General features: G+C 39.8%; 1 protein-coding gene across 1 annotated transcript in view; it reads left to right on the top strand.

Moving 5' to 3' along the window:
• Positions 1–14,200: 14,200 nt before the first annotated feature.
• Positions 14,201–14,546, top strand: part of LOC103710945 (uncharacterized) — a 62,843-nt gene continuing 62,497 nt past the window's right edge. The window contains exon 1 of the mRNA XM_008796878.5: positions 14,201–14,518. Within this exon, the coding sequence (XP_008795100.2) occupies positions 14,461–14,518 (58 nt within the window). The 5' untranslated portion in view covers positions 14,201–14,460. The remainder of the gene's footprint in view (positions 14,519–14,546) is intronic.

Genomic DNA, 14,546 nt, shown 5'->3' on the forward strand with positions numbered 1-14,546 from the left:
CTTCCATTATCAACCAGGATGCGTTTTACATCAAATTTATTTATGATCATGGAGATGACCATGGCATCATCATGGGGAGTTTCGACTCCTTCTAGATCGTCATCTGAGAAGGAGATGGTTTCAGAGGTGCGCGGGCGCTTCGAGGAGGCTCCTTCCCCTGAGGCTTCCCCAGCCGAGGTCCCTCCTCGGATAGTGTTGATGACGCCGGCGATGGGCCTGTTGGCATTGGAACCTTCAGGCTGTGCTGCTCCTTCGGCTGGCTTCTTCCCTTCACGCCGGCCTTGCACAAACCGATCGAGCACCCCTCGGCGAATGAGTGCTTCGATCTCATTTCGGAGCTGATAACAATCCTCGGTATCATGGCCGTGATCCCGGTGAAAACGGCAATACTACCGGAGATCACGCCGGATTCTGGTGTCTGGCTTTGGAGGGGGGAGCCGGATGCAACCCCGATTCTCAATCTCCATGAGGATTTCAGCCCGAGGAGCATTGAGGGGAGTATACTTTTCATACCTCCCTTCAGGTGCACGGGTCTGCAGTGGGAACCTCGGGCGGAGTGACCTCTGCTGCGGCGGTCCTCTCAACCGGGGTGGACTCTTCGGACGGGGCGGATTCTTAGCTCGTCGTGGAGACGGGCTTCTGGGTCGGCCGCGCTCCTCGCGGCGTCTTTTCTTGGAGTTCTGCTCGGTTCCACCCCGCCTAACTGCCACGGCCTCTTCTGCCTTGGCATACTTCCGCGCCCGAGCGAACATTTCGGTGAGGTCCGTGGGGAAATTCTTCTCGATCGAGAAGAGGAATCTGTAGGACCGGGCTCCAGTCTTCAATGCTGACGTGGCGATTGACTGGTCAAGCTCCCGGACCTCCCATGTTGCGGCGGTGAACCGGTCCAAGTACTCCTTGAAGGATTCTCCCTCCTTTTGTTTGATGTCAAGGAGGGAGTCAGATGTCCGCCGCTGGGGCTGGCTGGCGGCAAAGTTGCCAGCAAATTGTCTGCTGAGCTGCTCAAAGGAAGAGACAGTACTCGGCTTCAGCCCGGTAAACCAAAGCCGGGCTGGCCCTCTGTAATAACCCCAAAATTTTTTTTTATTTTTTTTATATAAAAAAAGGGATAGAATAGTCCTTTAAAATTGATATAAGGGGTAAAATTGGAAGGAATCAAAAGTTAATGGCATAACTGTAGATCCGTTGAAGTGGCAGGGGCAAATTGGGAATTTAATAATATTAAAAAAGGGTGAATAGTGTTTTGATGTGATTTAATTGGAGGGTTTGAGCTACGGAATGAAGCAGAGAAAGAAAGAGGGAGGGGGTTGACAGACGGCAACAGAGAGGAAGAAAAAGAAGGAGAGGAAATGAAAGGAAGAAAAGAAGAAGAAAGAAGAAGAGGAAGAGGATTCGAGGAGGAAAGAGATCCCGGTTGCGCTGCCAGCTGAAGGGAAAAACATAGATCTCCTTCCCCTCTACGCAAGGACCTCGATTTCCAAAAAAAAAAAGGTAAATATCCATCTCTATCTAGTCTTTTGATGACATTAGGCTATACAAAGGGTGGATATAGTCTAGAGGGGTCGGATAAGGGTTGTAGAGGTGGTTAAAAGAAGAAGAATCGGATTTTGACAAATTTTTCCGGCACTACGGAAAAACTGTGTCGAAGTCCCAACTTCGACGAATTATTTAGGGGGTCAAACGACCTCCGATGATGATGCATGTTATCTCTTTGGAATCCCCTATGAGTGTAGAATGTTAGGTAAAAATTTCATCAAATCTGGAGTTTGGAAAGTGGATCAAACCCGGGATGAAGTAACCGGCTGTCGGTCCGGGTTACTGTTCATCCGAGTGGGAAAATAAGAAATTTTATGCCAAAATAGGGTATTAAGCCTAGATTAGGCTAAGAGAAACCTTGTACTCATGCAAGGGAGTCCCTAATATACATAAATGATGAGTTAATTAATAGAAAAGGAAAAAGAGAAAGAAAAGAAAAGATTTAGGAAACGGGGGAGTTGAATCAATTAAAGTTCCCTATATTATAATTGGCACGTAGATTATGGCCCTTGATACAAGACTAAATGTATTGTAAATGCATGTCACAGTTGGGCAAGAAGCTAGGGAACAAGAGGAAGAAGTTCCCCACTGCCTGCTGTAGATTTTTGGAGGCGTATCGAGGCCGTGCCGGATTGGCAGGTGAGTGGGAGTCATGTACTTTGCACCATGAGCATCCTTAATTTATTTTCATAAATGTCGCCAAGTGTGAATTGATTCCACTTGAGCATATTGATTGATATTGTAGTAGATTTCTCTATAATCTTGATTCTCCATGCTTGATTATTCTGTACATGCATTTGAGGGAACATTGAGAGGAATTACGAGGGGTTGATGAGTAATTAAATTGATTCCGAATTGTGAAATGATTTCTTTTGTAAATTGATTTCATTTCCTCTATTTTAAAGACTTGTGAGTCGTAGCTTGATTATACTCCTTTATGAGTAATTAAATTGGATCTGAATTGTAAAATGACTTCTTTTGTAAATTGATTTCATTTCCTCTATTTCAAAGACTTGTAGAGCCCTTCTCATGGTATATTGAGTTGCATTGTACTCCCGTGATTCCTCACTCCCAACCCTGATGTTAGTTATAATTGGGTCGTGGCCGAGTGAGTGGTAGTCTTGATTATGCTCCTTTTTAGTAGAGTATTGGGAGGGTGCATTATGGCATTTATGCATGGCTTGGCAGTATTTGCAGGACACCTATAGTCGATGGGGTTGAACATCGGCCTTTGTGCACATAGTAGCCTTTTGGGTGGGCGGAGCCCAGTCCCTTCCTAGGGGGGGACACGGCCCTAGGCGTAGGATCGGCCGGTCCTACGACTTATATTCTGCTTGCCGCCGGGCATAGTAAGACCCCGCGAGGTGCAGTATGGCTTTCCGCGGATGTAGAATTCCCGCGAGGTGCCGTTTAGTATGTAGATGTGAGATGGATTTCTGTTCTGGATACTGGCCAGCATTTATATGATCAGTGTGGTGTCTTATCCTGCATATGCATGTGACAGTAGGGAGTTGTTGCTGGTTCGCCTGGGGCGTAAAACCCACCTCCCGATAGCTGTCTAGCATTTATGTTATCGGTATGGTGTCTTATCCTGCATATGCATGTGACAGTAGGGAGTTGTTGCTGGTTCGCCTGGGGCGTAAAACCCACCTTCCGACAGCTGTCTAGTGATGATTTACATATTGGTGTGGTATCATATTCGATGTATGCATATGGTAGTAGGGAGTTGTTGCTGGTTCGCCTGGGGCGTAAAACCCACCTCCCGATAGCTGTCTTGTTGATGATTCAGCCTATTGACACCTGATTTATATGATTCAGTACTATGACCTGTTGAACATATTCATGAGTAGCATATATGTTGACTTGATTATTCCATATATGCTTCAGATGAGTTGATATTGATTGTGGTGATATTGATGATTTACTCCATATTCTTTATGTTGAGTTCATGTTCATCTTGTTATTGATCTTGAGATTTTACCTCGAGCCATGATTATATCTTGTCTCATGTGCATAGTACTCTCTACTCCACTCACTGAGTATTTATATACTCACTTCCCAGTTTGATGTTTTTGATTGCAGGAAAGGTATTGTATAGAGAGGAGCAGGATTAGTGGTTGCCTGCTAGCTGTGCCGCTCCATAGTATAGTATAGTATAATGTAGATAGAGGTTTATACCCTTTTGGTGTATTATAAACCTTCTATTGTATATAGTGTATAGTTACAGTCATAGATCCTGTTGTGGATATGGGTTTGACCATGGATGGAATGGGAACCAGATTTTTATACATATGAGTTATATGCCTGAGATAATGTATTGATATATATTGTCCAGGTTCATTATGTGACGGATTATGTGATTGCTGCTCTGACAGGTAGTGTGTTGTATGTATTGAGATAATCCTGACAGGTCACTATAGGAAAAGTGATCATTTTGTGCATGCATCATGCCAAATTTTTCAAGATTCATTGATGATTGATAGGTAGTAGGGTTCTACGCGGTGGCTGGTGGCCTTATGCCTACCCGCACCCTAGGACCGTCGCGGCGGCCCGCCGGGAACGGGGCGGGGGTCGTGACACCCTCGGAGTGTCGCCGGGAAAGCTTTGCACATCATGGCCTCCGACGCTCCTTGTAGGGCCATTAAGACCCGGTAACTCTCCAGGTGGTCCAGGGGATCAGCCTTGCCGTTGTAGGGCTCCACCTGGGGCATCTTGAACCGTGGTGGGACCGGTTCATCTTCGATCTCCGGGGAGAAGGGCGACTTCGTATTGAACTCGAAGTCGCCGTTATGTCCCGATTTTCTCCCGTGGAGTGCCTGGATTTGGCGCTCCAGCTTTTCGACCTTCTTGTCGAGTTCATCATTCTGGAGGATCGCTACAGCGGTTCCTCCGGGTGCAGGTTGCTCTGGAACCAACTCAGCTTCTGAAGGCTGTGGCCAGCCTCCGTGATCTCTGACAGGGTGCTCTCTCCAGAGGGAGGCCTGGACTTGAGAGTCCTGACCTCGAAGAGGAAGCCCGCTTGTAGGGGGCTCCAGTTGAACTGGAGCCGGGGGAGGCGGTGCTGCTGGAATGCCCCTGGGTTGCAAGCTTTGGACGGCGGTAGCCAACGCCTGCACTTGCTGCACCAGGGCATCAAATTGTTCCGGTTGAACTTGAGGTGCTGGCTCAACCGGGGGTGGTGAGTTCCGAACGGAACATTCTGGGCTTGGTGGAGGACGTCGAGAGGCGTTGGAAGCCCCTTTGCTTCTTAGCTTCATGGTAGCGAACTCGGGCCCTTCCTCTAGCGCCAACTGTTGCTGGAAATTGGACTCGGGGGCCGCCGTGAAGCCGTGGAAGGAGGAGCTCCGCTGCTGCAGGAGGCGGACGGCGGTGCGCCGGCTGGCTGCGTCCTCCGCTGCGGGGGTGTGTGCAGGTCCTGCAAGGAAAGCCGGTGGTCGGGCTCCCCGGCGCCGGCCCTCCGATGCCTAAGTCAGAGGGGGCAAGTATGTGGAGAGAGCAGGGAAGAGAGTATATGGAGAAGACAGCAAGAACATTCGGATAAGATAAAGAAGACGAAGAGGATGATGTCCTCAATTGTGTCTGTGCTTCCCCGGCGGGTTCAGTCCCGGGGATCTGTTTCCGTTTTTTGTTCTTTCACCTCCCTTTTCCCCCCAGGTTTCCTTTTATAGGAGGATTTTGGTTACCTGGGAGGTGACAGGAGGTTTGTCCTGTTTTGTAATAATTGGGCACGATTTAGCCCATTAATGGCGTAATGGAGAACGGGACCGGATCAGACCGGAATCAGGGAGTTGTCACGGTCGATCGGACATGTTGGAGTGGTTGAACCGCCGGCCGTAGCGGGCCTGGGGTCTGTAGATGGTAAGTGCATTTATTACCGAATGAACCGGTGGCCAGGTAGAGCCATACGCTCTGATGGTTCAGTGATCCGGAGATCGTCTTGGGCCGTGTTCATTAAATGCCTGAGTGCATCGGAGACTTGAGGGAGTCTCATGCATTAATGGCGGGTCGTGCCGAACGCCTGCGGAGATCTTATGCCTTGATGGCTTGGAGATAGTGGCGGGTCGCAAGCCGTAGGAGTTGTCAAGTCCCTTGGACTTTAGGCGGGGGTTGAACATTTGGTTAAGGCATCGGCTCGGCAAGGGTGCCGAGCCGAGCTGGTCGCCCAATGGGGCGCCCTGTGGCGGGGCTGCTTCGAGTACTCCTGGTCGGCGCCCTTTAGGCGAGCACCTTCTAGCAGAGCGCCTCGGCGCTGTCTCTGGTCGGCACTTTCTAACCGAGCAGCTTATTTTGGTTGGGCACCTCTTGGCGCGCACTCTGGTCGGCGCCTTCTAGTCGAGCGCCTTTCTGGTCGGCATCCTTTGGCCGAGCAGCTTTCTGGTCGGCGATCTTTGGCCGAGCAGCTCTCCGTTCGGCACTCTTTCGCCGAGCAACTTTCCGGCTGGTGCTCTTCGGCCGAGCGCCTCCGTGAATGTATGGCTTGGGGTTCTTCCCCCAACACTAGGAAACTATGTGAGAGGTGATTTATGTTTTCCAAAATTTTTAGGCTTGTACAAATCAAGATATATTTAATCTAAAGGAAACCTTGCCTTTTCTTGCTAACTTCTTCCCAGCATGGTTAGCATGATAGGTTTATTATGGATGGTTTTCTAAAACAATAAAACTAGCCAGCTTGGAGTAAATATTAGGAAGAGTTTTGCATTGTAAGGATTCTTAAAAGACTATGATTTGGCTGCTATTTTCTAGGAAGTAAATTAGAAAGCCAATGTTGTGGTTGTTGTGATATATATATATATATATATATATATATATATATATATATATATATATGCCACTATGGACATGGAGGATAGAGCCATGGCTATCAGCTCATGGACGAGATACAGTGCTCCACTAGTCAAGAAGGAGAACAAGAATATAGGAGAGAGTCAATTTCTAGAAGAAATAGACATTGGCTTTCTTTAGTTCTATCAGTTAGTTGAGCCTAAGGCTCAACATTTCCTAAACAAGTAGATCTAGACCCATTAGTTTGTACATGGAGGTAAGTTTTGATTGAATTGCATTTTATGAGATTATAAAAGAATGGATTTTTATTATAAATCATAAGTAGCATAATAATATTTTCATGAAGTTGAATAAGAAAATGTATGTTACCTTCTAGTGAAGCTTAAGTGAAGGAGCATAAATTATTGATAATAATTTCCATGATGGTTCTACAGAAAATTGAAGTTTGTTAGTATATTTCATTTTAGTTTAATAACTTCATAACAAATACAAAGATAAAAGAATTATCTTAAACCTAGACTTGCTCCAAAAGATTGGGTTATAATTTAAATAAATTAAAACTGGAAATTATCTTTAAATAGAGATTAGTTAAATAAATTATCTTAAAATAGATATTATAATTTAAATGAATTATAGTTGGAAATTGATATGATTTTTTTATTTGAAAGCAAAAGATATGATTATGTTTCTTTCATGCCCTAAACCTTGTTGAAATGTTGTCATCAGGGTATAGTTTCTCTATGGCAGTAAACTCGTACAAAATACTTTGTAATAGAAAGTACACTATCCATTTCTAAGAATTTAGGTAATACGAATGAAGCAACACAGCCTACATTCTAGGTTATTTGACCCACTATTGCACCACCATTTTGGCTCAAGCTTCAACCATGTTTGTTATTATTGATCCAATGAATTGATTTTGGTAAGTACAAAATATTCGAGTATGGTACTAATGATTCTGTGTTCTTGGAGTAGTTAACTTGTTTTTTAGAAAAGTTTGAGGTATTTGAAAGATTAAGAAAGCTTAGATGACGAGCTAAAATTTCAAAGTTAAAGAAGTGTTTGAAAACTTTTAGATGATTTTGCAACAAAGGAACCGGCTCCAAAATGATAAGAGTCGACCCTTGGATGCCATAGGTCCAAAATAGAAAATTATAATTTTGTTAGGATCTAAGGAGTCAACCTCGAGCATAGAGAAGTTGACCCCCGTACTCTAGGAATCGACCTCCAGCATGCAGGAGCTGATTGGCACAAGTTCAGAAGTCGACGCCAGTAAATCAAGAGTCAACCCCAAAAAGCCATAAGGTGAAATAGAAAAAGGTTGAAATTTGAAACTTCACGAGTCAATCTTTATAAGTTACGAGTCGACCCTTGATAAATTTGGCAATTCACGAGTCGACCCCTACATGTCAGGAGTCGACCCTTATAAGTTAGGGGTCGACCCCAAGAAGCAAAGAGTCAACCCTAGGATAACTACAAGGTGAAGAGAGAATATTGTGATTTTTAGCCATTTCAGGAGTCGACCCCAACCTATCAGAAGTTGACGCTGGGGAATCAGGAGTCGATCCCTTTGCACGTGATAGCTCCATTGACTAGTTTTCTAGCGAATACAATCTGCATTCAATGGCTTCCAACAACTAGTTTTACATATATATATATATATAACAGCCAAAAGGGCTTCTCTAGCCACTCTTCTAGATACAAATCTTTCCAAAATCAGGAGAGAGGCAAGAGAAAAGAGGAGAACAAGTCATTACATTCAAGAGCATTGAATACAAGAGCAACCACCACTTCTAAAGCATTAACTTGAGCATCCACCAAGAGAAGTGATCATTCAAGGCTTTTCCTCCAATTCCAAAGCATGCCAAAAGGGTTCTGTTCAGCTCATTCAAGAAGCATTAAGTTTCTAAAAATTTTCTTTTTAATCTTGGAACAGGTTGATCTATGTGTTAAAACGGAGTGTAAACTAGCTTGGATATTAGTTAGGGATGATTGGTCGGTGAGGAACCGACGTTTGCATATTTGTTAGATTAGTGAATAGCGGATTGAATTTCTAAGAAGGAAGCCTTAGAGAGAGGACATAAGAGTTTGATTTGACTTCGAGCCTCTATAAAAATTATTTTGTTGTCGTGCTTGTGCATGCTTAACTATTTGCACTCATATATCATTACTTTAGCTGCATACACTTATTATCTTACCTTACAAACACTTTGAGGAAGTTGTTTTTCACTGCATATATCAAAAAAAATTTTTAAAAAAATCAATTTATCTCTCCTCTTGGGTTGCATATTGGGCGACGACTATATTTTTTAGATCAAGGTATACCATCTCGGTACCGGATCCCATACGGGTGTACCCCGTTATTGTATCGGTACACCCAATATGAAAGCCGGTTCGACATACCGAGTGTCATTATACCTTCCATACCATATATCAGTACCATGTACCCATACCAAACTGGTACAACATATTGTGCCATGCTTTAGATATATTTTTTCTTTGTTTAACCAATTGTGGATGTATGCAACTTCTTGAGGAAAATTGAAAAGAAAAGAAAATGTTGCTAGACTTGCACTAATATTTGATGTGGAAACTCTTCTATGTGATGTGACAAGACACTATTTGTCTCTTTAAGCCCATAATAGAAACATGGACCTATCAACAAACATAGCGTCCCTAAAGCTAATAGAATGAAGCTTACATGGTCATTTTTTTTGGGTCCCTTTTTTTTTAGCCAATTCATAATCACATAACTAAATTGCAGCATCTTGGGTTTTCATTTTCCAAATCTAAATGGATTCCATTTAACATGGTAAATATAAATCTAAAAATTCAGTCAACGGGGGACATTCCTCCATGCTCGACCCGACCTATCAAACAAATGAGCTAGATATGCTCCAAATTGCATAACCGAATCCAATTTGGATCATCCTTTGCTTAGGATGGTGCATTCACACCTAATATCATGTTCTCCTATCATTAAACGTAGCAGTTGCCATCAAATAGTGTATTGACCTAAATTTCGCAAAACATTAGATGAATCAAAATTTCCTCTCAAATTAATCTCATCCAAGTTCTATCACCTTCAAAATTCTAATTATGGGATTTGAATCGTTATACTCATACACTACTTGTACTACTTAAATATATATGATGTGTGATGGTCACCCTCTAATGATTAAATATATATGGCGGTTGTTGTTAGCAGAGGACAAATTTGGTAATGGAAAGCTAGAGATTCGTATAGAAGTGACCGTGTCATCCCCTTATATGTTACTTCCAAGATAGAATAAAACATCTTTATATGTTATAAATTTACTTTGGAGCATTCTATTTTTGCAAATACAATTTAATTTTTTAAAGAAAAATAATCAGGTTCCACCTGCTTTATTGAGATAATAATTCACTTGCCTAATCTAACTTAAGATGTTTTGAGGAATAATTCTCTTCTCATAATAAGAGAATAACTAATTTAGAAATGTGCACATTAGAGACATACAATCAAAAAAAAAGTTGAAATGGTTCCATAATTTCTATCAATGATAGCGGAATATTAGACTATTGCATACCTAATATTAGCTAAGTAGCTTTTTTAAGGATAACTTAAGAGATTTTGAGGGAAAAAATACTTCTAATTCTACATATTAATATTATATACCACTCACAGCTAGAAGAGATACTGTGAGAATAACATAGTCTGCTCCAAAAGAGATGATGATGTTAAGAAAGAATTTATATGCTAACATGTCAATATTGGATGGGACACATATAAGGGTGCAAATGGGTCGGGTCGGGTCCATGTATAATCCGGACCCAACCCAAAAAAATTGGGTCCGGGTCGGATCCGGTTCGGGTCCACCGATCTATGGCTTCAGGACTTGTTTACACCTCACATACCCAAATAATTTTACAGTTTCGAATCAGGTCGGATTGTAGGATTGAAAACTCAAAATTATCTAAATTTTAAATGGGTCGGATCAAGTCGAGTCTGAATTTAGTAAATCCAGAACTGATTCGAAAAATGAAACGGGTCCAATTTTAGAATCCGACCCGGCACCATGGGTCCTCCAAAACAGGTTGGGTCGGATCTAAGCAGGTCGGGTCATGGGTCAACCTAACCCATTTGCATGCTTATAGACATATGAAAAGGAAAAAGGCATTCAAATAAAGATTTATAATAGGAAAACTAACCATGCCATAATAGAATAAAATCTTGGCAAACGACAAATGATAACAAATATGGAAGAAAAAGATATCTAGGCAGAAACTTATAGAATCAAAATGGGTTCTCCTCCCTTTTTTTATAGTAGCTAAAAAGGAGAGATTTGAGATCTAGAGGAAGACAGAAGAAGGCTAATGACCTGGTACTTGGTGAAGTGGTGGCGAATGGCATGAGTCTTTTGGGGCAGAAAATGTAGCAACTAGTTCTTTTTGTATGCCACCTACAATATTTTTATATTCTTCTTGGGTTTATTATCCACCTTTTATTTATAGTCAATATTCTCATATCTCTCTCAATTCTTATTTTAAAAAATTTTAAGAAGTTTTTCAATTAAAGTTCTATTTATTTCTCTAAATAGATCTCTCTTCAGTCTATGCGGCATACAAGACAAAAGTATTTGGTGCTTCCTAATTTTTCTAAAATACTCCTACAAATATTTCTAAGAAAATATTAATATATGATTTTATCTTAAGAGTTTTTTGCTGGATAGAAGGTGTGCTCTTAAAAATTTTTAGAAGTCTTTCAATTAATATTCTATTTACCACTCTAAATAGGGATCTCTTCAATTTATGCAGCACAAAAAATGAAGATATTTAGACCTTCTTAATTTTCTTGAAACAATTATATGTGGATTAATAGATGGCTTTGTCTTCATGATTTTTTGTTGGATAGATTGCATCCTTTTAGACATTTTTCAAAATCTTTTTATTAAATGTCTATTTATCATTCTGAATAGATAACTCTTTAATCTATGTGGCACAGAAGAGTGTTTGGGATTTCTTAATTTTCTTGAAATATCCATACGTTGAATTTTCTAAAAAAAGATCAATAGATTTGTATAAAAAAAAGACAAAATTAATAGATGATTTTATCTTAAAGATTTTTGGCCAAATAGGTAGTATGCATTTACTATATACAGTTGACAATATTTCTCATGTACGCTTGCTAATGTTATATACAATCCCTGCTGAAAGATCAACTTTATATTATATTATATTAAACTATGTGCATAATTTAAATAAAAATGTTGATATTTCAATGAAAGCTACTAAGGGTAAGATCCTCTGCCAATGAATAAATGACAAAATTGTGATGCTCCACCCGTCATTTAGCAAACACATCAGAGCAATGAGATTGCTTTATCTATGTCTTCATCCAAGTTGTTTCAAGATCTCTTGAATTGGATGATATGTAATGACCAATTTGCATTACTATTTTGTAATCATTTAACCATGTGATATTTAGGCAGGAACTTATAGAATCAAAATGGGTTTCCTCCCTATTTTCATAGTAGCTAAAAAGGAGAAATTTGAGATCCAGAGGATGATAGAAGAAGGCTAATGATATGGTGCTTGGTGAAGCGGTGGCGAATGGCATGATTCTTTTGGGGCAGAAGATGTAGGAACTAGTTCTTTTTGTATGCCTCCCACAATATTTTTATATTCTTCTTGGGTTTATTACCCCTTTTTATTTATAATCAATATTCCCATATCTCTCTCAATTCTTATTTGAAAATTTTTAGAAGTTGTTCAATTAAAGTTCTATTTATTACTCTAAATAGATATTTCTTCAATCTATGCGGCATACATGATAAAGATGTTTGGAGCTTCTTAATTTTTCTAAAATACTCCTACAAAATTTTCTAAGAAAAGATTAATAGATGATTTTATCTTAAGATTTTTTTGCTGAATAGATGGTGGGCTCTTAAAAATTTTTAGAAGTCTTTCAATTAATATTCTATTTATCACTGTAAATAGAGATCTCTTCAATTTATGCAGCACAAAAAATGAAGATATTTAGACCTTCTTTATTTTCTTGAAACAATTATATATGGATTAATAGATGGCTTTATCTTAATGGTTTTTTGTTGGATAGATTGCATCCTTTTAGATTTTTTTCAAAATCTTTTCATTAAATGTCTATTTATCATTCTAAATAGATAACTCTTTAATTTATGTGGCACAAAAGAGTGTTTGGGATTTCTTAATTTTCTTGAAATATCCATATGTTGAATTTTCTAAGAAAAGATCAATAGATTTGTATTAAAAAAAGACAAAAAATTAATAGATGATTTTATCTTAAAGATTTTTTGCCGAATAGGTAGTATGCTTTTAGTATGTATAGTTCATGTACGCTTGCTAATGTTATATACAATCTCCGATGAAAGGCCAACTTTATATTATATTATATTAGACTATGTGCATAATTCAAACAAAAATGTTAATATTTCAATGAAAGCTACTAAGGGTAAGATCCTCTGCCAATGAATAAATGACAAAATTGTGATGTTCCACCCGTCATTTAGCAAACACATCAGAGCAATGAGATTGCTTTATCTATGTCTTCATCCAAGTTGTTTCAAAATCTCTTGAATTGGATAATATGTAATGACCAATTTGCATTACTATTTTGTAATCATTTAACCATGTGATATCCAGGCAGGAACTTATAGAATCAAAATGGGTTTTCCCCCTATTTTTATAGTAGCTAAAAAGGAGAAATTTGAGATCCAGAGGAAGACAGCAGAATGCTAATGACTTGGTGCTTGGTGAAGTGGTGGCGAGTGGCATGAGTTTTTTGAGGTAGAAGATGTAGGAATTAGTTCTTTTTGTATGCCTCCCATAATATTTTTATATTATTCTTGGGTTTATTACCCCTTTTTATTTATAATCAATATTCCCTTATCTATCTCAATTCTTATTTAAAAATTTTTAGAAGTTTTTCAATTAAAGTTCTATTTATTATTATAAATAGATATCGCTTCAGTCTATACGGCATACAGACAAAGGTATTTGGAGCTTTTTAATTTTTCTAAAATACTCCTACAAAAATTTATAAGAAAAGATTAATAGATGATTTTATCTTAAGAATTTTTTGCTGAATAGATGGCAGGCTCTTAAAAATTTTTAGAAGTCTTTCAATTAATATTCTATTTATCACTCTAAATAGAAATCTCTTCAATTTATGCAGCACAAAAATGAAGGTATTTGGACCTTCTTAATTTTTTTGAAACAATTATATGTGGATTAATAGATGGCTTTGTTTTAAATGTTTTTTGTTGGATAGATTGCATCCTTTTAAACATTTTTAGAAGTCTTTTCATTAAAGTTCTATTTATCATTAAAGTTCCATTTTCCATTTATGCTATTATCTGCCCCCATCCCCCCTCTCTATATATAATATATCCTAATTCATTCCATGTAATTCAGTTCTTACTACTTCTAATTTTATGTTTTGTAATGTCTCAATCAATTTCTTGATTTCTTTCACTTCTTATTACTTATGTGCATATTACTTTATTGCATTAAAATATCTATTTTTACTCAATATAATTTAATTTCTAAGCTTGCATTGATCAATGACTTTTTTTTTATAAAGAATATAAAATTACATTTTTAATTTTGCCAATGCGGAACCAGTATTTTCTGTGGGCCCTAGCCGTCAAGCGATGCGGTGCACCGGGCGCGGCCATGCTAAAATTAGGAAACGACCGTATTTCTTAGGGTTTGAGTTGCATCGTTTTGCCCATGAATATTCATCTTTTTTTTTTATGCCAATCGTTGGATCGCACAATAACTAGTTCAGGATTCGTGCGGATAGAGAGAGATCAATCATTCTTTCGCGCGGAAACTATCTCCTCCTACGGTCCTACCCTAACCCAGGCTACGCCGAACTAATTTCTCTGTAAATGCATCCTACCTTCTCGTTCCAGCCCCCAGTCCACCGAGCGAAACCAAAAACCTCGCAACGACAGAAATAAGGAGAGCATGCCACGAGGAAACAGAAACGGAAAGCAGAGGAAAGCAAAAGAGTGAAAAAATTCCAAAAAAACCTCCGAGGAACCCGTTCCCTCTTCCATCGTCTTCATAAACCCTAGCCTCCTCCTTTGGGGGCTAGGTTTCAGTTCCCACGAAGCCAGAATGGCTCCCATCCTGAACTACGAGCAGCACGCCCAGCGCCTCGTCGAGCCCGAACTCCGTAAGGAATCCTCCTCTCGTTTTCGTTC

This window comes from Phoenix dactylifera, chromosome 2, assembly GCF_051530095.1.
Source record: "Phoenix dactylifera cultivar Ajwa chromosome 2, Ajwa_hap1_PhDact_Kaust_v1.1, whole genome shotgun sequence".
Taxonomy (NCBI): domain Eukaryota; kingdom Viridiplantae; phylum Streptophyta; class Magnoliopsida; order Arecales; family Arecaceae; genus Phoenix; species Phoenix dactylifera.